General features: G+C 67.0%; 3 protein-coding genes across 4 annotated transcripts; all 3 read left to right on the top strand.

The window, feature by feature from the left end:
- The first annotated feature begins 2,004 nt into the window (after nt 1-2,004).
- Nucleotides 2,005-8,025, top strand: PIDD1 (p53-induced death domain protein 1). Its single transcript, XM_065882114.1, has 15 exons — nt 2,005-2,308; nt 2,745-3,158; nt 3,499-3,708; nt 3,795-3,849; nt 4,012-4,213; nt 4,291-4,416; nt 5,383-5,562; nt 5,641-5,788; nt 5,904-6,039; nt 6,121-6,271; nt 6,365-6,488; nt 6,566-6,684; nt 6,763-6,876; nt 6,986-7,185; nt 7,385-8,025. The coding sequence occupies exons 1-15, from the start codon at nt 2,005-2,007 to the stop codon at nt 7,641-7,643; spliced, it is 2,742 nt and encodes a 913-aa protein (XP_065738186.1). The 3' UTR covers nt 7,644-8,025.
- Nucleotides 8,026-11,572: 3,547 nt separating this feature from the next.
- Nucleotides 11,573-14,731, top strand: SLC25A22 (solute carrier family 25 member 22). 2 transcript variants are annotated; one of them, XM_065882168.1, is made up of 9 exons: nt 11,573-11,592; nt 11,689-11,814; nt 12,023-12,078; nt 12,864-12,954; nt 13,699-13,817; nt 13,935-14,109; nt 14,192-14,346; nt 14,439-14,514; nt 14,593-14,731. In XM_065882168.1, exons 1-9 carry the CDS (start codon nt 11,573-11,575, stop codon nt 14,729-14,731), a joined length of 957 nt encoding a protein of 318 aa, XP_065738240.1. The 2 variants fall into 2 exon arrangements, with proteins under 2 accessions (XP_065738240.1, XP_065738241.1); XM_065882169.1 differs by having other exon boundaries at nt 14,597-14,630.
- Nucleotides 14,732-18,154: 3,423 nt separating this feature from the next.
- Nucleotides 18,155-18,595, top strand: CEND1 (cell cycle exit and neuronal differentiation 1). Its single transcript, XM_065883188.1, has one exon. The coding sequence runs from the start codon at nt 18,155-18,157 to the stop codon at nt 18,593-18,595; it is 441 nt and encodes a 146-aa protein (XP_065739260.1).
- Nucleotides 18,596-20,613: the final 2,018 nt, after the last annotated feature.

Below are 20,613 nucleotides of genomic sequence, written 5' to 3' on the forward strand. Positions count from 1 at the left end.
TTGTTTTTATTTAAATTTTTAAATGGTAAAATAATACATAACGTAAAACTTACCATTTTAACCATGCAATTTAGGGGCACTAGGTGCATTGACATTGTTGTGCAATCATCACCCCCATCTAGCTCCAGAACTTCTCAAACTGAACTCCATACACATTAAACAATAGCTCCCCATTCCCCTCCCCCAGCCCCTGGCCCCCACTATTTTACATTCCGTTTCTATGTATTTGACTGCTCTAGAGACTTTACAGAAGTGGAGTCATACAGCATTTGTCCTTTTGTGTCTGGCTTGTTTCTTTAGAGTAATGCTCTCAAGGTTCATCCACATTATAGCATGTGTCAGGATTTCATTTCTTTTTAAGACTGAATAATGTTCCTGTGATTGGTTTTTTGTTTGTTTGTTTTAAATTCTTCTGGCAGCTATGTGGAAACTGAAGGGGGCATAGGAGCTGGGGAGAATGGAGGCCTGGTGGGAACTGCCCATCCGGGTAGGAGGGATGGCGGTAGCTGGCGAGGGTGGAGGAAAGAGGGTGCACACGGTATCATTTGGGGCAGAACAGGCAGAAGCAGATGCGTTCATGTGTCCGTTTATAGGCACCGACTGTGCGGGGTGAGGAAGCGGGAGTGGGGAAGGTTCTCTTGAGAGTCAGACAGACCTGGTTTGAGGTCCTTGGCTTTGGCACTCACCAGCTAGTGGCCTTGGGCAACATCTGATCTCTCGGAGCCGCCTTTTCCTTGTGAGATGCGGAAAGATAGGAGGCAGCATGTGAGGAAGTCCACTGCTGGGGGCATGTGACCCACAGTGATCACCCTAAAAGGAGGGCCATTGCAGCTGGGGCCCAGGCTCTGCAGGGCTTGAGAGGAGGCTTTTGGGGCTGGCTGGGGACATTCTCAGAGCTGTCCTCTGGCAGGAGGTGGTGTGGGGCAGCAGCTTTGATCAGCACCCAATACCCCCTGCAGCCAGAGATCGCACTAGCTCATTTCAGCATGGGGCCGGGAATGCACAGCCCTAGAGCTGAGCGGGCCCAGGGCCCGAGAGAACCTCTGAAAGGTTGGGTTTGGTGGCGCGCAACGCGGGCCCTCCCACGGAAGGCTGGACGGCAGAGGCACGCAGGCCTACAGGAAGCTGAGTGCAGCAGGGCGGCGACCGGCGGAGGGCGGGCGGGCGGGGCGGGAGGGACACTGAGATCCCGGCCTGCGGACCCTCGCCGGACGTGAGGCGAGCTTCCGATGCGGCGGGACCCGGAAACGCGCCGCCGGGAGCAGGTGACGCGCGGGCCGCGGGCGCGCCGTGGGGAGGGTGGCTCGGGGAGGGCGCGCTCTTCCGCCCAGGACCCTACCCGAGCGGTGGGGGCCGCGACTGCGCGGTGCACCGACCTTCTCCGCGGACCGAGGTGCGAGCTGGAAGTGGCGGGGAGCCCACCTCCAGGCGCCAGGAAGTGGGGTCCGGTCCTTAGGAACCCCCTCACACTCGCTGCTCTGACATACGCAGGCACGATCACCCGGCCCTTGCCTGGAACACCGGCCCCACGTGGTAGATGAGAGCCGGGACCTCTGGTCAAAGCCGAGGAATGTGAAGGTTGGAGGTGGGGCTGGACCCAGAGGGGGTGGGGGGTGGAATAGGACCTGACACCTCTAGGAGTCCCTTGTCAAGTTTCCAGATTTGGGACGTGAAGCCTCACTTTTCCCCTCTCCCTCAAGCATGTCCCCAAGCCCCTCTGCACACAGAGGTCTCCCTGCCTGCTGCCTTCCCAGCCTTGGGGAGTCCTATTCCCCGGCCCCATTTCAGCGATTATCTGCCCAGCAGCCTAGGCTTTGGGCTCTGGACCAGCTGGCCTGGCTCAAGAGCTCTCCCCAGCCAGAGTCCCCCTTCCTCTGGCTAGAGGACGCCCAGCCCCCTCTTACCCGCTCCTCCCCCTGACTCTGCAGCCTCCCTGGGCCCTGCCTGAGCAGGCCTGCCTGGCGAGCTGGGACATGTCTGGCCCCCGAGGACAGCCGGTGGGCGATGGCTGCAGTGGCGGAGGGGCTGGAGCCCGAGACAGCGGCTGTAGAAGATGCGGCAGGAGCCGTTACAGATGCTGTGGATGCGAGGCTGGGGGCGCCCCCTCTCCTGTCTGGGAACCGGCTGAGCCTGGACCTACACCCCAGGGGCTGCCATCGGCTGCTGCACCTGTGTGCCAAGCAGGTCCGTCAGTTGCTGGAGGTGGAGTTCCTGCAGCTGAGTGGCCACGAGGACCCTCAGCTGCTGCAGGCCACCCTGGCCCGTCTGCCCTCGAGCCTGCCACGCCTCCGCTCCCTGGTCCTCAAAGGTGAGCCCCACCTGGTCCCAGCCGCATCGCTGGCTCCTGCCTCTGCTTCTTGGTCCTGAAAGGCAAACCCCGGCCCCAGCCTCATCGCTGTTCTCTGCACAGCACTACCCGACCCCTTTTACCCCGAGAGGAAGCTGGCTGAGCCTGGGCTCCTGGACCTGGCAGCTGCCAGTGGGGTCTCCAGCAGACCCCAGTGTGGGTATTTCTCCTGGGGTGGGTCACGGGTGGTGACTGTCAGCCGAGACGAGGCTGTGTTGTCTGTCGCTGCCTCTTTCATTTGCTGGTGACTCTCCAGTATCTGTGTCTATCTCTCGCTGTCTAAGTGGGGTTGGGGTGGAGGTCTGTGTTTCCATGCACCTATTTCCCTGGCTGGCAGGGCTGAGCTGGGACCTGGGACTCTGGCTCTGAGAGCCATGTCTGCCTTTCCCCCACCCAGGTGGGCAACATCGGGACGCTCTGGGTGCCTGCCTCCGGGGATCCCTCGCCACGCTGCCCGCCAGCCTGAGTGGCCTAGCCCACTTGGCCCACCTGGACCTGAGCTTCAACAGCCTGGAGACATTGCCAGCCTGTGTCCCACAGTTGTGTGGCCTGGATGCTCTCCTGCTCTCTCATAACTGCCTCTCAGAGCTGCCTGAGGCCCTGGGGGCCCTCGCCGCCCTCACCTTCCTCGCTGCCACCCACAACTGCCTGCGAACGCTGCCCGCAGCCCTGGGGTCCTTGTCCAGCCTGCAGCGCCTCGATCTCTCTGAGAACCTTCTGGATGCTCTGCCCCCTGAGATCGGAGGCCTGAGCAGCCTGGCCGAGCTCAACCTCGCCTCCAACCGGCTGCAGGGCCTCCCTGCCTCCCTTGGTGAGTCGCAGCCTTGGCTCCCCGGGCCTGATGGGCCTGATGGGCCGTCGGCCACTGCCCAGCCTGCCCTGTCCCACAGCCCTCTCTCCTGTGCAGGGCCTCGCGCGCACAGGCTGGCCCACCTCGAGCCTTCGCCCTCCTCGGCAGCCCTTGCTTGCCCCCCACTTCCCTGGCTGTTGAGGCTCCCTGTGCAGGCCTGCCCGAGCTTTCTCGTCCAGCCAAAGGGCGGAGACTGAAAGGGCTTCTCTGGGAGGCCCCAGCGTGAGCGGCCTGGCCTGGCGCTGCAGGGCTGGGGTGGCCCTGTGTGGCCTCCGCGGGCCCTAAGCTGGCGCCCCTGCAGCGGGCCTGCGGTCCCTACGGTTCCTCGTTCTGCACAGCAACCTTCTGGCTTCGGTACCTGCCGGCCTGGCCCGTCTCCCGCTGCTCACCCGGCTCGACCTGAGGGACAACCAGCTCCGGGACGTCCCCCCCGAGCTACTGGATGCCCCCTTCGTGCGACTGCAAGGAAACCCCCTGGGTGGGCCTAGCCCCGACCCCCACAGTCCTCCAGGTAGGCTCACTGGTGGGGACGGGGGCAGACCACAGACAGGACGCAGGTGTCGTCACCATCCTAACAGCCCATCTGTCCTTCCACAGGGACACCCGTGGTCCCAGAAATGCCCAGACTGTTGCTGACTTCAGATCTGGACAGGTATGGTGTGGAGGAGGGGCCGGGCTGCAAAAGCGTCTGTCCACCCTGTCACCCTGTCCACCTGCCTGTGCCTTGGGGGTCTCCTAGAGTTGCCCAGGGCGCCAGACTCAGACATGTGGGACCCTGCTGCGTCTGACCCGAGGTCCACCCTGTCTCCCTCAGCTTCGCCGTGACCTCCCTAGGCTGCTCTGTGACCCTGGCCTGCGGTGTCCGCCTGCAGTTCCCTGTGGGAGCCACTGCTACCCCTGTTACCATCCGCTATCGACTGTGGCTGCCAGAGCCCCGCCTCGTCCCTCTGGGTCCCCATGACTCTCTGCTCAGTGGTGTCCTGGAGCTGCAGCCCCACGGGGTGGCCTTCCAGAAGGTACGGCCGGGGCGGGTCGGGGCAGGTGAGGAGGGCCCCACCGTGGCCCTGGCACTCACAGCACCCTTGCCTGGCAGGACGTGGGCCTGTGGCTGCTCTTTGTGCCCCCACGGGCCCGGCGTTGCCGTGAGGTGGTGGTCAGGACCCTGAGTGACAATAGCTGGAGTGACCTGGAGACCCACCTGGAGGAAGAGACGCCCAAGGTGAGGGCTGTCCAGGCCCATCTGGGAAGGGAGCATCTCTGCCCTTGCCCAACTGTCCCCCCCCAATGCCCGGCGAAGCCCCGACCCTGTCCCTCTGCCCCCCCCATGCCCGGCAAGGCCCCCGACCCTGTCCCACTGCCCCCCCCCATGCCCGGCGAGGCCCCCGACCCTGTCCCTCTGCCCCCCCATGCCCGGCGAGGCCCCTGACCGTGTCCCTCTGCCCCCCGCATGCCCGGCGAGGCCCCCGACCCTGTCCCTCTGCCCCCCCCATGCCCGGCGAGGCCCCCGACCCTGTCCCTCTGCCCCCCCATGCCCGGCGAGGCCCCCGACCGTGTCCCTCTGCCCCCCCATGCCCGGCGAGGCCCCCGACCCTGTCCCTCTGCCCCCCCATGCCCGGCGAGGCCCCTGACCGTGTCCCTCTGCCCCCCCATGCCCGGCGAGGCCCCCGACCCTGTCCCTCTGCCCCCCCCATGCCCGGCGAGGCCCCCGACCCTGTCCCTCTGCCCCCCCCATGCCCGGCGAGGCCCCCGACCCTGTCCCTCTGCGCCCCCCATGCCCGGCGAGGCCCCCGACCCTGTCCCTCTGCGCCCCCCATGCCCGGCGAGGCCCCCGACCCTGTCCCTCTGCCCCCCCATGCCCGGCGAGGCCCCCGACCCTGTCCCTCTGCCCCCCCCATGCCCGGCGAGGCCCCCGACCCTGTCCCTCTGCCCCCCCCATGCCCGGCGAGGCCCCCGACCGTGTCCCTCTGCCCCCCCATGCCCGGCGAGGCCCCCGACCCTGTCCCTCTGCCCCCCCATGCCCGGCGAGGCCCCCGACCCTGTCCCTCTGCCCCCCCCATGCCCGGCGAGGCCCCCGACCCTGTCCCTCTGCCCCCCCATGCCCGGCGAGGCCCCTGACCGTGTCCCTCTGCCCCCCCCATGCCCGGCGAGGCCCCTGACCCTGTCCCTCTGCCCCCCACACGCCCAGCGGCTCTGGGCTCGCTGCCAGGTGCCTCACTTCTCCTGGTTCTTCGTGGTTTCGCGCCCTGTGTCTGACGCCTGCCTGGTGCCACCAGAGGGGACGTTGCTGTGCTCCTCAGGACATCCTGGGGTCAAGGTCACATTCCCCCCTGGGGCCACTGAGGAGCCCCGTCATGCCCGCATGCAGGTACGGGCAGGGCAGCTGCCACGGGTGGCGGGTGGTGCCTGGGCACAGAGGTGATCGCTCGGGTGCCCTCTGCTCCAGGTGGTGCGCGTGGGCAGCAGAGAACTGCCGGCCCTGCTGGGAGAGCCTGAGGCGGCCGCCAGCCCCCTGCTCTACCTCTCCCAGAGCGGCCCCCCAAGCTTCCTTCGGCCAGTCACCGTGCAACTGCCTCTGCCCCCCGGCGTCACAGGTGAGAGACGGCTGTGTGGCCTCCTGGACTTGCAGCCACGGGGTGGGGGGGACAGTGCTCAGAAGGGGGGCCCCGGGCAGGGAGGCCTCAGCCTGTGGCCCCCTGCCACCCACAGGCCTGAGTCTGGACCACTCGCACCTGCACCTGCTGTACCGGGCCCCTCCCGCGGCCACCTGGGACGACATCACGGCGCAGGTGGCGCTGGAGCTCACCCACCTGTATGCTCGCTTCCAGGTCACGCGCTTCTCCTGGTCAGTGGCCCCTCCCTCCGCCTCTTCGGTCCCCCACCCCTGCCCCGGCCTGTGCACCCCGCTCACCCCCAGCCTTCCCAGGTACTGGCTCTGGTACACCACCAAGACCTGCGTGGGGGGCCTGGCGCGGAAGGCCTGGGAGCGACTGCGGCTGCACCGCGTGAGGCTCATCGCGCTGCAGAGGCGCCGGGACCCCGAGCAGGTCCTGCTGCAGTGCCTGCCCCGCAACAAGGTGGGGGCGGGGGCAGAGGGCTGGGAGGGCGGGGTGGGGGCCAGAGGGCCAGGGCAGGGCATTGGGCTCCCAGCCAGTGGGTCGCCCCTGCAGGTGGACAGCACCCTGCGGCGGCTGCTGGAGCGCTACCGTGGCCCGGAGCCCTCAGACACCGTGGAGATGTTTGAGGGGGAGAAATTCTTCGCTGCCTTCGAGAGGGGCATCAACGTGGATGCCGGTAGGCCGCCTGCACCCAGAGAAGGGACCCTGGGGTCTGCCCCTACAGTCCCTGCTGAGCCCACCCCCTGCCCCCAGACCGTCCAGACTGTGTGGAGGGCAGGGTGTGCTTCGTCTTCTACTCACACCTGAAGAACCTGAAGGAGGTGTACGTGACCACAGCGCTGGACCGGCGGGCTCAGGCCGTGAGGGGCCAGGTGGGCCAACGGGGTAGGGCCCCCCGGGCCGCCTGGGCCGCGGCCAGAGCACTGAAGCCCGCCTCATCCCACCCACAGGTGTCCTTCTACCGAGGAGAGGTGCCAGAGGAGGTGCCTGAGGAGGCGGAGGCTGCTCGGCAGAAGAGGGGTGCAGACGCCCCGTGGATGGCCACTCTGCCCCTCAAGCTGCCGGTGCGGCCTGGCGGGGGGACCGTGTGTGGAGGGGGAAGGGGGTGGCCAGGGGTATGGGCTGGAGCCGGGGGCGGGGCCAGGGCTCACTGCCACTGCGTCCTCCCCACAGAGACTGCGGGGATCCAAGGGCCCAGGGCAGGGGGCTGGCCTCTCTCTGGCACCTCTGAACCTGGGCGACGCCGAGACTGGGTTCCTGACACAGAGCAACCTGCTAAATGTGGCTGGGCGCCTGGGCCCTGACTGGCCAGCCGTGGCCCTGCACCTGGGTTTGCCCTACCGGGAGCTGCAGCGCATCCGGCATGAGTTCCGGTGAGTTCTTTTGAGCCTCCCTTCCCGCTGCTGGCCTGCCTACTGGAGGCTGGCTGAAGTTCTGTCCAGGGGAGGTGGGGGCAGGGCAAACAGTCAGGAAAGGGAGGGTCTGACCGCCCCTGGCCCAGGGAGGAAGGAACCCATCTTCCCAGGGTGGTCCTGGGCCGGGCCCCTCCCTCACCGTTCCCTGTCCCCCCAGGGACGACCTGGATGGGCAGATCCGCCATATGCTCTTCTCCTGGGCTGAGCGCCAGGCCGGGCAGCCAGGGGCTGTGGGGCTCCTTGTGGAGGCCCTGGAGCAGAGTGACCGGCGGGACGTGGCCGAAGAGGTGCGGGCTGTCTTGGAGCTTGGCCGCCGCAAGTACCAGGAGGGCATCCAGCGCACAAGCCTGGCCCCCGGGGACCTCGGCCCACCTGGCTCTTCAGCATCACAATCCCCCGAGCCTGCCCAGACCTAGAACCTACCGACTTTGGGCTGGTCCCTGACATCCTCTGGCCAATGGTTAGAGGCTCCCACTTTCAAACTTTCCCTGGGTATGGGGCCAGTGACCCTCTCCTCCTTGTGTAACAAACGTGCACCATCCTGGCTGCTGTCTCAGAGCTCAGTTTATTTGCTGGGTGGAGAGGCAGGTGGAAGGCACGGGGAGGCCAGATCAGAGGCCTGGCCCCTGCTGCGAGGGGGCCTGTGCACAGGCTTCCCCACAGCCCTCGCTCCTGCCTGTCTCCGGCCCAGCGCCTCCTCTTGGTCCTGATCTCTGGGAGACAGGGGGCCCCAGCTACAAAGTAAGGGCCGCAGCCCCGATGGATACAAAGTCACCCTGTGCGGGATTGCATATCTGCCCTTTGGTGGCAGTGAGGGGCGGGGGCTTGGCCAGTTCAGTCCCCTCCCAGCACCGCTCCTCCCCTAGGACACCTCGTCCCAGCGCACCTCGCCATCCGCTGGCCCGACGGGAGTAGACCCTGGTCACCGGCCCATGCACGGGCGCGAGGCCGGACACGCAGGGAAGACCCTTGGGGACCTAGGGTGAGGGCTTGGCGCTGGGCTGTGGCCCGCCGGGCGCAGTGGCCGCGGCGGCCAGGAGAGGGAGCCGGAGGCCGCGAGCGGGCCGAGGACCGGGGGCGGAGCGCGCGCGGCGCCGAGCGGACGCGCCCCCGCGCTTAGGTGAAGCCGGGCGCGCGGCGCGGCGGGGAGGCGAGAGCGGCGGCGGCGGCGGCGGCAGAGCGCGCGGTGAGTGCCCGCGGGGCGGCTCCCATCCGCGGCGCCCGCCCGAGTGCAGCCCGGCTGCGGGGGCGAGGGGCACCACGACGGCTGTGGGAGGTGACATCTGCCCGGACGAGGCGGCTCCTGCGGGGCCCGCGCCGGCGGATGCTGCGACCCGCTGCCGCTGGAGTGTGGGAGGCCGTGCTCGGCCCCGGGCGGTGCCGGGCGCGCTCCCCGCGCACACGTGTCCCCGCGGGGTAGGAGACGGGGGCCGGTGGCCAAGGAACGGAAGCCCGGCCGCAGGGGGGACACACGTGGGGCCCTGCTGGACGTATGGGGACACGTGCTTGGCTGGAGTCGCCATCGCCTGGAGGGGGACAGCGTGGCGGTCCGGGCCCCGTCCGGACCCCCTCCAGCTAGACGGGGAGTTGAGCCAGCCTCCAAGCGGAGCTCTGAACTCCCACCCCGCGCCTCCTTTGTCACCGGCTTGGCGCCCCTCCAGACGGCTGGACAGAAAGCACCTCCCCGGGGGGAAGGCGCTGGGGAAGATTGAATGGGGAGCAAATGGCCGGTCCCGGGCTCTGAGCCTCACCCCCATTGCCTTTTTTGGGGGTGGGGAGCTCAGCGGCTTCATTTGTGGGAGATTTTACCTCTGGAGGGCCTGGAAGCAGCAGCATCGTCCTGTGGGTGGTCTCTGTGAGCTGCGGTGTCCACAGCCTTGCCTGCAATCCCAGTTTACCAGGCTGCGGGGAACCGGAGGGGGTACAGGGAGGGCTGACAGCCCTGGGGCCTCAGGCCTGGCTGGGGCTGCCAGGTTTCTATGGCAACATGGGGGCGCAAGGGGAGGGCCCTCCAAGCTGTCTCATGAGCAGGGTGTGGGAACACTGAGTGAGGACAGAAAAAGGAGCATCCAGGGTCCGGAGGACCCCTTGCCAGTCGTCTCCCGGCAGAGCCCACCGCCCCCACTGTTCTCAGTTCTGCACCCGTCTTCCCCACTCCAGCTGGCAGGGTGTGATGGGGGACCCCAGGGCTGCCTGTCTTCCTGGGGCAGCTGCTCCCCTCCCCACCTTGGATAGTCTGACTTCCGGGGCCCCCATCACCCAGATGTCCCTTACCCCAGACGGGAGGCAGGGCTCATTCAGTCCCCATAGGGCAGGATGTGGACCTTGCCCCCAAGGGTCTGGGACAGCGGAGAGAGACGGCTGTGGCCAGTCTACACCTGGAGGGTGGGGGAGGGTGGGGGTGGGAAGAGAGGGTCAGGTTGAAGTGCAGAGGTCAGACTCCTCTCTGCAGGCTGGGGCACGGAGAAGCAGGTCCTGGCACTGAGGCCCTGGGCGAGTCGGGGGGTGCAGCTTGGCAGGGCAGAGGGCTCTGGGAGTACTGGTTCCCATGCCCTCTGGACCTGCCAGGTGAACAGGCCTATGGGTGGCAACCAGTAGCCTCTGAGGCCCAGCCACCCCCTCCCTGGCCCTTTCTAGCAGACAAGCATGTCTTTCTCTGCTCCAGCGTGAGTTTTCCCTGAAGTTCACCTTCCCCCAAAAGACCCACAAGTCCCACAGGCACGAGTGGACACAGACCCATCTCCACCCCGTGGCACCAGATCCCCCATGCCTGGGCACAGAGAGAGCCCTATCCTTGGGGTCCCAGGGCCCTAGGCAGATCCAGCCTGCAGGCTGCAAACAGAAACCCATGGGGCAGCTGGGGGCACGGTGGTCGGGGGCTGGGGTCCCTGTGAACCGGTTGCGTGGCTTGGCCGGGTCAGCCCGAGTCTGACCCACTGCCCCACGGGCTGGCGGGGGCTCCGAGGCCAGTCCCTGCCTCCCAGAAGCTGTCACACCCCCTTCTCGTCCATTCTCCCACAGGGGCAGGGAGCCTCATCCCGCCCAAAGTGAAAGAGAAAGTCACCACCCCCCTCAGGCCCGCCCCGCCCCGCCCCGCCCCGCAGCCAATCCCCGCAGCCGGCACCGCCCTCGGCCGCTGGATCTCCTCCGCCCGCCCGCGGGCTGTAGTCGCGGAGGAGGAGCCGGTCCGGTGCACCTTGGGGTGAGCGGGACCGCGGCGGGGGGCGGAGGGGCTGATGAGGAGGCAGGGGACATCCCGGCCCAGGAAAGCTGAGGTGAAGGTCACCAGTTCTCGGGGGGCGACAGGTGTGAGCCAGCCGTGTGACCCTGGGTGGCAGCGCTTCGGGTGGGAGCCTGTGACAGCTGGCCTCTGAGGGGACCACAGTGCGGGGGGAGGACCCCACAGCCCAGTTTTTATGGCTGTACCCCTGCATAGGAGGCCCCCGAGGCTGGCTCTGGCTCCCCAACCCTGCCCCTAGAGAGAGGGGCCTCTTGTCTCTGCACCCCTGGAGCAGCTGGGGGACTGGCCCCAGGGAGCCTCGGAAGGTCAGCCATCCCCCTCCCAGAGGTCCTGGTCGCTGGGTTCCTCCGTGTGTGTGGGTGTGTTGGGTGTGAGTCTGGGGGTGAAATTCCTGGGAGTGTGGGCACAGGGCTGGCTGTGGCTGTGTTGGCGCTTCTCCGGTCACCAGGGGAGCGGATGGTCTGGGGGTCCAGCGTGGAGTTGCCACGGGAGTGGGGGCAGCATCTACCGGGCAGCTGTGAGCTGAGCCCTAGTGTGGATCCTGGGGCACTCTCACCCCCCTCCTGAAGAGGGCAGGTGCCTGCTGCCTCTGCTCAAGGATGGGGGCCGTCACAGCCCAGTCCAGGGGCGCCCTGACCGGCGTGTTGGCCCCGTCCCCTGCTGCTGCCTCCTCAGAGGCGCCTGGCCCTTTAAAGGGCTCCGCGCACGTGAGCGAGCGAGGCCAGCTGGGAGCACGCAGCCGGTGGGGGCGCCTTGAGGGGAAGCCGGGTGGCCCAGGGATGGGGCCAAGGGGCAACGCTTCGCCGCACACTGCGCGCCCAGGACGTGCGGAGGGCCCCAGCCTGGGAGGGGGCGCTGGGGGGAGGGCTCGGTGCCCCTTCAGGAGACCTGAGAGGGAGGCTGGGGAGGCTTACTCCTCTGGGGTGCCTCTGAGCCGCGGGTCTGCCCACCCCCGCTGATCCCAGTTCCCTCTTTCTTCTAGGACAGAAGTGTTGGTTTTCAAGCTCCCCTGGAAGTAGAGGACCGCCCCTCCCCCTCCCCCAGCACCACCTCCGCTGTCTGGCATCCACCTCTGCGCCTCCTACCTGAGTGCTCCCGAGTTAAATGGCCGATAAGCAGATCAGGTCAGAACCCCACCCAGCCCCACCCCACCCCTGCCCTCCCCTCCCCGCCGACCTATGGCCCAGGAGGTCGTCCTGACACTCCCTCTGCCCACACAGTCTGCCAGCCAAGCTCATCAATGGCGGCATCGCTGGGCTGATCGGGGTCACCTGCGTGTTCCCCATCGACCTGGCCAAGACGAGGCTGCAGAACCAGCAGAATGGCCAGCGCCTGTACACCAGCATGTGAGCCTGCAGGGGGGCGGGTAGCAGGCGTGGAGCCATGGGTGTGGGGCAGACTTCTGCGCTCGGCTCCTGGGTCCCCCCCATCCCGTTAAACCAAAGGGGAAACTGAGGGGGGGCAGGCCTGGGGGAGCGCCTCCCTGGGTCAGGGCTGGGGCCGTTGCTGGATGCCAGACTGATCCCCTGCTCGCTCCCACCCCCTGGGCTGTAGGTCTGACTGCCTCATCAAGACCATCCGCTCAGAGGGCTACTTCGGGATGTACCGCGGTGAGGCTGGGGACGGGGCGGGCCTGGCAGCCTCCTGCAGCCCCAGAGGGGCCCTACCGTAGCGGCGGGGCGGCAGGTGGGAAGCCAGAGCAGGGCGGCGTGCCTGTGCCGGGTGTGACGGTGTGGACCTGTCCCGTGGGGGCTGGCTGCACTTGCACCGGGGGTCATCAGCCGGGCCCTGGGTGCTGGGGGGACGGGGGGTGGGACCTCTGGGGCACGGCAGTTCTCAGCCCCGTCCCCCACTCACTACCAGTGCGCAGCATGGCAGGACACTGTCTCTACCACAGTGGCCGCAGCCCTTCCCCTGCCTCCCGGGACGGGTGGGACCCTGTGTGTGCCAGGAGATTGGGAGGGATGGGGTTGTTACTGCAAAGCAGCTTGGGAGACAATCTCCAAGCCTGGATTTGCCCAGATGCTGTGCGGCCCTGAGTCCTCGCCGCCGAGAGGCGCTCGCCACTGCCTCCCCATCTCTGACCCGCGCCAGGCCGGACTGTGGCCTTACCCAGAACCCCAACGCGAGCACGTCTGTAGCCCAGGGGAGGTGTCCCTCAGGGAGGCCGCCCACTGGACTGGGAGGGTTACGGGGGAGGCTGAGCAGAAAGCCTGGAGAAGGCACTGCCTGGCCCGCCGGTCCCGCCCCTGCCAGGCACAGATGTGGGCGAGAGGGCAGGACGCAGCCCAGGAGGGACCGGGGGCGGGCTTTGTCAGCTGGGAGGCGAGTGCTGGCGGAGAGCCTCCCCAGCCCAGGCCACTGACCTGTCTGTGCTCCCCCGTGTGCCACACAGGAGCTGCCGTGAACCTGACCCTCGTCACCCCCGAGAAGGCCATCAAGCTGGCAGCCAATGACTTCTTCCGATACCAGCTCTCCAAGGACGGGTGAGGGGCTCGGCCGGCTGCTGGGGGCCAGGGTCGTGAGGGGGAGGAGTCTGTGCTTCCAGACAAAGGACGAAGGCTCTGTCCTCCTGGGGGCCCCTCACCCTGACCTTGCAGGGCCCCCTCCTCCTCCTTCCCCTCCCTCTCCTCCCCCTCCTCCTCCTCCCCCTCATCCGCCTCCTCCCTCTCCTCCTCCTTCCCCTCCCCTCCTCATCCTTCCCCTCCCCTCCTCATCCTCCCCCTCCTCCTCCCCTCCTCCTCCTTTCCCTCCTCCCCCTCCTCCCCTCCCCCTCCCCTCCCCCTCCTCCCCCTCCTCCTCCTCCTCCTCCTCTGTCCCCAGATGCTGAGTCAGTGGTGCCCAGGCCCCAGGGGTCCTTGGCCCCCAGCCACTGCCTGCTGCCCCTTGTAGGTTGGGATTTCGGGGGCACTGACCAGTTTTCCCCATCACCCAAGGGTGGGGCTGAAAGGCCAGTAGTCCCTTGGAGCACTTGAGCCGCCCCCCCCACTGCATTTCTCTTTGCTCTACAACGGCCCCTTGGCCCTTCCCTGGCCCTGCCAGGAGCCATCTGTCAACTGGGCTCAGCGCCTGTTGCTGGAGAGCCTGGAGGGTGTCTGAGGCTGCGGAGGTCTGTACCCCACAGGGCTGCCTCCGCCTCCACCCCTCCCACGCCCCCTCACTCCTGGGTGCACTGGGAGGCCCCCCGGGGCCTCTGACTCTTCCTTGCAGCCCCACCCTCTTTACTGCAGGCAGAAGTTGACCCTGTTCAAGGAGATGCTGGCGGGCTGCGGGGCCGGCACCTGCCAGGTGATCGTGACCACGCCCATGGAGATGCTGAAGATCCAGCTCCAGGACGCAGGCCGCATTGGTGAGGGCGCGGGGCGGCAGGGCAGCTGGGCGGGGGAACTAGCCGGGCCCCTGCCCTGCCGCCACCGCGTGCCTCGTGCCGAGAGGGAGACCAGCAGGCCGTCCCCTTTCTCCCCAGCCGCCCAGAGGAAGACCCTATCTGGCCAGGCCCAGCTTTCCGGCCGGGGGGGTGCCCAGCCCCCCGTGGAGCCTCCAGCTGCACCCCGGCCCACAGCCACTCAGCTGACCCGGGACCTGCTGCGGAGCCACGGCATCGCCGGCCTCTACAAGGGACTGGGGGCCACGCTGCTCAGGTAGGGGGGCAGGGAGGGTTGGGGGCGGCCCGCCCACCTGCCCCTCACCTCCCAGCCAGTCACCACCTCCCTCCCTCCGCAGGGATGTCCCCTTCTCCATCGTCTACTTCCCCCTCTTTGCCAACCTGAACCAGCTGGGCCGGCCGGCATCTGGGGAGAAGTCTCCTTTCTACGTGTCCTTCCTGGCCGGCTGTGTGGCTGGGAGCGCGGCTGCCGTGGCTGTCAACCCCTGTGATGGTCAGTGCCCAGGCCTGGGCCCGGGTTGGGGACGGGGCTGAGGAGTGGGGTCGGCGGTAAGGGGCCCACACTGACCCACACGCCCCCTGCAGTGGTGAAGACCCGGCTCCAGACGCTCCAGCGCGGCGTCAACGAGGACACCTACTCGGGGTTCCTGGACTGCGCCAGGTTGGTGAGCCCCCGGGGGGTGCGGGGCGGGGGTAGGGCGGCCCCAGCCCTGCAGCTCTGACTCCCCTCCCCCGACAGGAAGATCCTGCGGAACGAGGGCCCCACAGCCTTCCTGAAGGGTGCTTACTGCCGCGCCCTGGTCATCGCCCCGCTGTTCGGCATTGCTCAGGTGGTCTACTTCCTGGGCATCGCCGAGACCCTGCTGGGGCTGCCGTGAGTCCAGCCCCGAGCCCGGCAGCCACCCCACGCCCTCCAGCTGAGCGGGACCAGAGTGGGGCCAGAGCCAGGCAACGCACCCGGATGATGCGAGAATCTCTCCCCACATGGACGTGGGGGTGGGGGGAGAGGACGGGGTGCAGGGTCCACACAGTGTGCGCACGTGGGCCTGGTGGGGTTCTGCCTGCACAAGCGCTGGGATCAATGTCTTATGTAGAAAACTCAGAAATCTTTACATTCCTGGAGCCAGCCCTGCCCACCTTGGCCCCCTCTGAACACCCCCAGGGACAGAGCTGGCCTCTGGACTGGGCCCCAGGCCTGGGCTGGGCAGCCGGACCCTCCCCTCCGGTCTACCGGCCCCCGTCCCCGAGGCCCGGCCCCTGGCCCACGGAGGGGACCCTGCACAAACCTATTTATTAACTTGCTGAGTACAAGTGGCTTTGTCCGTCCCTCCGTCTGTCCGTCCAGCCTCCCCTGCCGCTGTTCTCGCCTTGGCCAGCCTTGCGGGAGGATTGGGCTCTCCTGCCCCCCATATCGAGCCAGGAATCCTAGGCTGGGGGTCACCCTGCGCTCTGACTCCCAGGACAGGTTCCCCGCCCCCACCGTGGGACCCAGCCTCCCTCCTGGTAGGCCCCTTGGCCTCCAGCCCAGGCTGGGGGCCCAGGGGTGTGAACTCGGGGCGCATGTACGAATGTTGTGGGGAGTAGCTAGTGGCAGCCCTTTGCTGGCCTGGCCCCTCAGGGATGGGGCTGCTGGGGAGACTGCTGCCTTTCCCCACATGGCCAGGCGCGTGCGTGTGCGTGCGTGCGCGCACGTGTGCTGTGTGTGCCCTAGACTCCCCACTGCCCCCGTCCAGAAATTCATTTCTCCGGCCTGCCCCCTCCTGCTGCACCTTTAGTAGACCCCTCTTCTGAGACCACCACCCTGGTGCAGGATTGGCCATAGGGGAGGGCAGGCACGAGGACCAGTCTGGAGCCTGGGAGCGTGTGCTCCTCTTGCAGGGGTGCCAGGAGCTGCCCCTCCAGCCTTCCCAGTGCCCACACTGCTCTCTGGGCCTCTGCGTACGGCCCCGCAACAATTAGTGAAGCTCCGCCCTCCCAGCGTCCCCACCCCCACCCCCGCCCCACTGATGTGAATTGCGGCAGAGGCTCACCTGCCCTGCCCCGTCCCCAGCCACGTGATCGTGTTGGTGATTGGTCTGACGTGCCGGTGCTGTGTTCCCCCACCCCCCGGGCCCCCTCTCCGGAGGCCCCTCCCAGTGACACTACCTGGGGCTCAGGCCTGGGCCCCGCAGTTTGCGGTTGCTCCTGGGAGCTGCCCTCTCCCGTCACATCTGTACCTTGGAAGCTGCTGCTGCTGCTGCTGCTTACAGAATTATATATTTTTTCTTTCGAATTCAAGAGTTTTAAGAAGTTGTAACTTTTTGTGTCTTGTCATGTAAGAAGATAAATAAATATTCTAAGTAGATGCCTCTTCTGTGAGACTCTGGTAGCGGTGAGAAGGGGAAGGGCGCCCTCCTTTTCTGGTAACTGGCTCCCCTCACCTGGCAGTCCTGGGTCCGTCTGCCCACCCACTGACGGGCACACTGGCTGGAGGGGGTCCTGGGTGGAGTGGCCTCCTGACTCCCTCACAGTCTGGGATGGGGTTGCGGAAAAGCCAGCCTCAGCCCCTCACCTCCCTGACTCTAAGCTGCCCTTGGGATCAAAAGCGGAGCTGGGTTTGGGGGACCCAGAGGTCTCAGCCAGCTCGGGGCGCTGTGGCGGCCGAGAGCAGGTGGGCGGGGCCAGCGCTGATGCGGTCCCGCTCCGCTTCTTGCGCCGGAAGCAGTGCATTGTGGGAAACTCCCAGTCCTTCCTCCGCAGCCGCCGCCCGCCGCCCGCCGCCCGCCGCCCGCCGCCCGCCGAGGTCCCGCGGAGAGCGCGCTGCGCCGAGGTGGGAGCGCCGGGAGCAGCAGCGTAAGGCGGCGGCGACTGCACGGCCTGGGGTCTGGGGTGGGGTGGGGGCGTTGGGCCCCGCAGGAAGCAGCAGCGGTTCTCCGCTATGAAGGTCACCGGGGGCCCTCCGAGGCCCTTGCTCTCTTGGGCACAGCGGCCTGGAGGGGGAGGGGTAGCCGGGTGACGTTAGTATGAGCCAGAAATAACCAAGGGTCTGGGGGAGGTGGAGAGTGGACCCCCTGCCCTTTGCAAACTTGATACCCAGCAGCTGGGTCCCCCTCCAGAGTGGCAGGGGTGAGGGGCTGCTGGGGTTCCCCGGGAAGTAGGACAGCAGCTGGGCCTTTCATCAGGACACCCACATCACGCCGTGACCTTCAGGCGACCTTCACTGTAGTTAGTGTGCATTACCAGGGTGGGGACCCGGGGCTGCCACCCCCAACGCAGGCTCCCTCTCCCTGAGGGTTGAGGTGGGAGTTCTCAACCTCCTGGAGAAGCGGCGGACCGCCGGTGTCCGGGGAGGGAAGACTCAGGTCCAGAGTGACAAGGGCCCCAGTCCCCCTGCCCTCCCCAAACACTGAGGATCTGGGCCAGGCCTTCCCTACAGCCCAGAGCCCCCGTCCTCTGCCTGGCCCAGATTCGGGGGTGCTGAGGCTGATGACAGGGCGCCTGCCGACCCCAGACTCACACCAGGGATTCCCTCCACTCCCAGAGGCAGGCGTGGCCTCAGGGTCACGGAGGACTCCCTGCTCTTAGGCCGGAGCAGGCAAGGCCGGTCATGGGGTGGGGGGGGGTGCCCGGCGCTGGGGGGAGTAGATGGCTGGCTGGGAGGCACAGGCCTGTCACTGCCACCCTGCCTTCTCCAGCCTTCTGAGAAGACACCCTGGTTTTGTCACATCCAGGTCCTGGCGGCCTGGGGCCCATTCCTACCCCACCAAGGCCCGAGAGCCCAGACTCTGGGCTCCCACCCTGCCCTGCCTTCCCCCCAGCCCACCCAGCCCTGAGAAGGGTATGCAGTCAGTTCTGCCCAGGCCCACGGGGCTGCTGTCCACCTCCCGTGACTGCAAACCCTTCTCAGGCCTGGGTGGGCTCTCTTTCCCACCCTGGGTGAGCGTGATGGACACGGCACACGTGTGGGCAAGACTGTGTCACAGATGAGGAAACTGAAGCCTCTGGCTGGTCTCATCCCAACAACCCAGCCCAGAGGGGGCCCACAGCCCCTGCTTGTGTGCTTGGAGGGGCTTCTCAGAAGGTGGGTGAAGCCGGAAGGAGGCTGAGCCCTGGAAGAAGAGGGTCCAGAGAACTGAGCAGGGTCTCTATAGGGACAAGGAGCTGGGAGCTGGACAGGACGCCAAGTCTCTTGTCCCAGCCTCGTTGGGTCTCCCCCACCCCCCAGGCTCATAGGATGCCCAGAGGTGAGCTGTCCTGAGCTGCTGCGGTCTAGACACCTGCCTGTCCACGCACGCCCCGTGCAGCCCGCCAGCACACCCACCATGGAGTCCAGAGGGAAGTCGACCAGCAGCCCCAAGGCCGACACCAAGGCTGCTGCTGAGGCCCGAGCACCCACCGCCGCGGACGGGAAAGCCCCCTCGGCTAAGCCAGGGAAGAAGGAGGCCCAAGTGGAGAAGCAGGAGCCTCCAGCGGCCCCCACCCTGCCGCCTGCCAAGAAGACCCCGGCCAAGGCAGACCCTGCCCTCCTCAACAACCACAGCAACCTGAAGCCGACCCCCGCAGCCCCCAGCAGCCCCGATGCAGCCCCCGAGCCCAAGGGCCCTGGGGATGGGGCTGAGGAGGGCGAGGCCCCCGACGGGGGCCCACGGGGCCAAGGCCCCTGCCCTTTCGAGAACTTGACCCCCCTGTTTGTGGCTGGGGGCATGGCTGTGGCAGCTACAGCCCTGATTCTTGGTGTGGCCTTCCTGGTCCGAAAAAAATGATGGCTGGTGCCCAGGTGGGGGCACAGCCACTTCCTGTACAGACCTCGGGAATCTAGTGCATGCCAAGCTCACACACAGCTATCTATACATACGTAATACATATACTTGTGTACCCCCCATATACACGCAGAGGAAGAGAGAGAGGGACAGGCCCCCTGCCAGCAGTGGAAACCAAGCCCCCTCGGTCGGTCAGTCCCCAGCACTTTCCCCTCTGAACCTGGGGGCAGAAGGAGCCCCGGCTCTGTGGGTTACAGAGCAGCACGGGTGGAGCCCTGACAGGGTGGCGGCTTAGGCTGGACCAGGGCACCTGAGGGCGGAGGAAGGAGTGGGCTGAGTGTGGCCCGCCTGCCCAAGCGTGCCAGCCTGTCCCAAGGGCCCCAGTGGTTCCGTGGGCTTCCTGGCAGCAACTTCCCAATGAGCCCCCAGGGTGGGTGCCCCCAGGGCTGGGCAGGGGTCTGGGATGGGTTCTGACCTGGGTCCAGCCCGCGTGGGGACATTAAAGGGTGTGGCTGTTTCACTCTCCCCATTTCTGCTCTTTGCTTGCAACTTGGGGTGGGACGTTCATCTGGGTGGGCTGACTCCGGGGGGCTGACCTCAGGCGGGCGGCCACAGGGCGGAGTTTCCGAGCCACTTGCCCGGTCACCTGAGCCCTGGCTGGGTGGACAGACAGCCCGAAGGCTGGTGTCAGGAGGGGGTTCCCCAAGTTTACCTTCTAGCTGGGCCCCCACATTTCCTGCCCTGACCCCCATCCCACCGTGCGGCAGTTGTCCTGCGGGCAGCTGACAGCTTGGCAGGGAGGCAGCTGTGCCGGCCTAGCCCCCCACAGACGGCGCCTCCTGCCTCACCCAGCGTCCTCGGGGTCTAACAAGCGTATACATGCAATAACACAGGTAGAGTAGAACCGCTTGGCGGGTGACCATCACCCACGTCCGCTGCCTCATTGTGCCTGCAGGGAGACCATGCGTTGCTGGGCCCATGGCACGGTGGCAGTGGGCACTGTGGGAGCCCGATGTGCCCTTGCCTGGCCAGCTGGCCACTGGAACCCCAGGCCTGAGTGGAGGCCGAGTCTGAAATAAACTCTAATTATCTAAAGGCTGGGCTGGCGTCCTCACCTGCATGCGGCCGGGACAGGCTGGGGCTGCCTGTCCGGGTGTGTGGGGTGTCATGTATCCACACCGAGGGCCTTCCAGGGAGGGACAGGGACCCCCAGGTGCCCCTCACCAGCCCTTCCTGCCACCTCCGTGCCCTTGATCCTGGTGAGCTCTACCCACAGCCCCGCCCAGGGCCTGGCCCCTCCCAGACAGCCACAGCCAGGCCTTCCTGCAGGCCCTGACGCTAGATGGACACCCAGGGGCTGCAGGACCCACCGCCAGGCCCAGGCTGCCGGCCACAGCATGGGGTCGAGCTGTACTGGAGCCACGTTGGGAGGGGAATGGGGACCTTGGCCCTCAGTCGTCCTCTCCAGCTGGGGACGCTTTCTCGACCCCTCTCTGCAGTGAGCTCACCGCTCCAGGGGGGTGGGGAGGTCGCTGCAGGGAGGGGGGTCCCTCCTCTCATCACCTTCCACCCGCAGCTCGCTGCCCACCCTGGCCGGGTGTCCAACTGGGGGAGTCGCGTGGGCGTGGGCTCGTGGGGAGGAAGGCCCCCCGGGCCCCAGAAGTGCTCTGCGGGCTTTGTCACCCTGGGCCCCACGGACTTCCTCAAGCTGGTTGGGGGCACGTCTCTCCCTTCTTTTCCAGGTACTCATCCCCCATTGGTGCACCCATACCTCAGGCCCAGACAAGTCCAGAGCCCTTCCTTGGAGTGAACACACTCCAAACAGACCTAACACCCTTGCCCTGAGCCATCTGGCCTGAGCTTGGCCACAGAGAGCAGGCGGACGGTGCCCACACCCGCAGCCTCCAGCCCGCCGGCCCCACAGGCGCCGGGGCTGCCACTTGCCTACCTTCTCCGGCCAGCTAGCCCCCTCTCCCCTTCTCTGTGTTCTGCTTGCACCTAAAATGCAAACAAACGAAAAT

The sequence above is a fragment of the Phocoena phocoena genome, chromosome 8, assembly GCF_963924675.1.
Source record: "Phocoena phocoena chromosome 8, mPhoPho1.1, whole genome shotgun sequence".
Classification (NCBI taxonomy): Eukaryota; Metazoa; Chordata; class Mammalia; order Artiodactyla; family Phocoenidae; genus Phocoena; species Phocoena phocoena.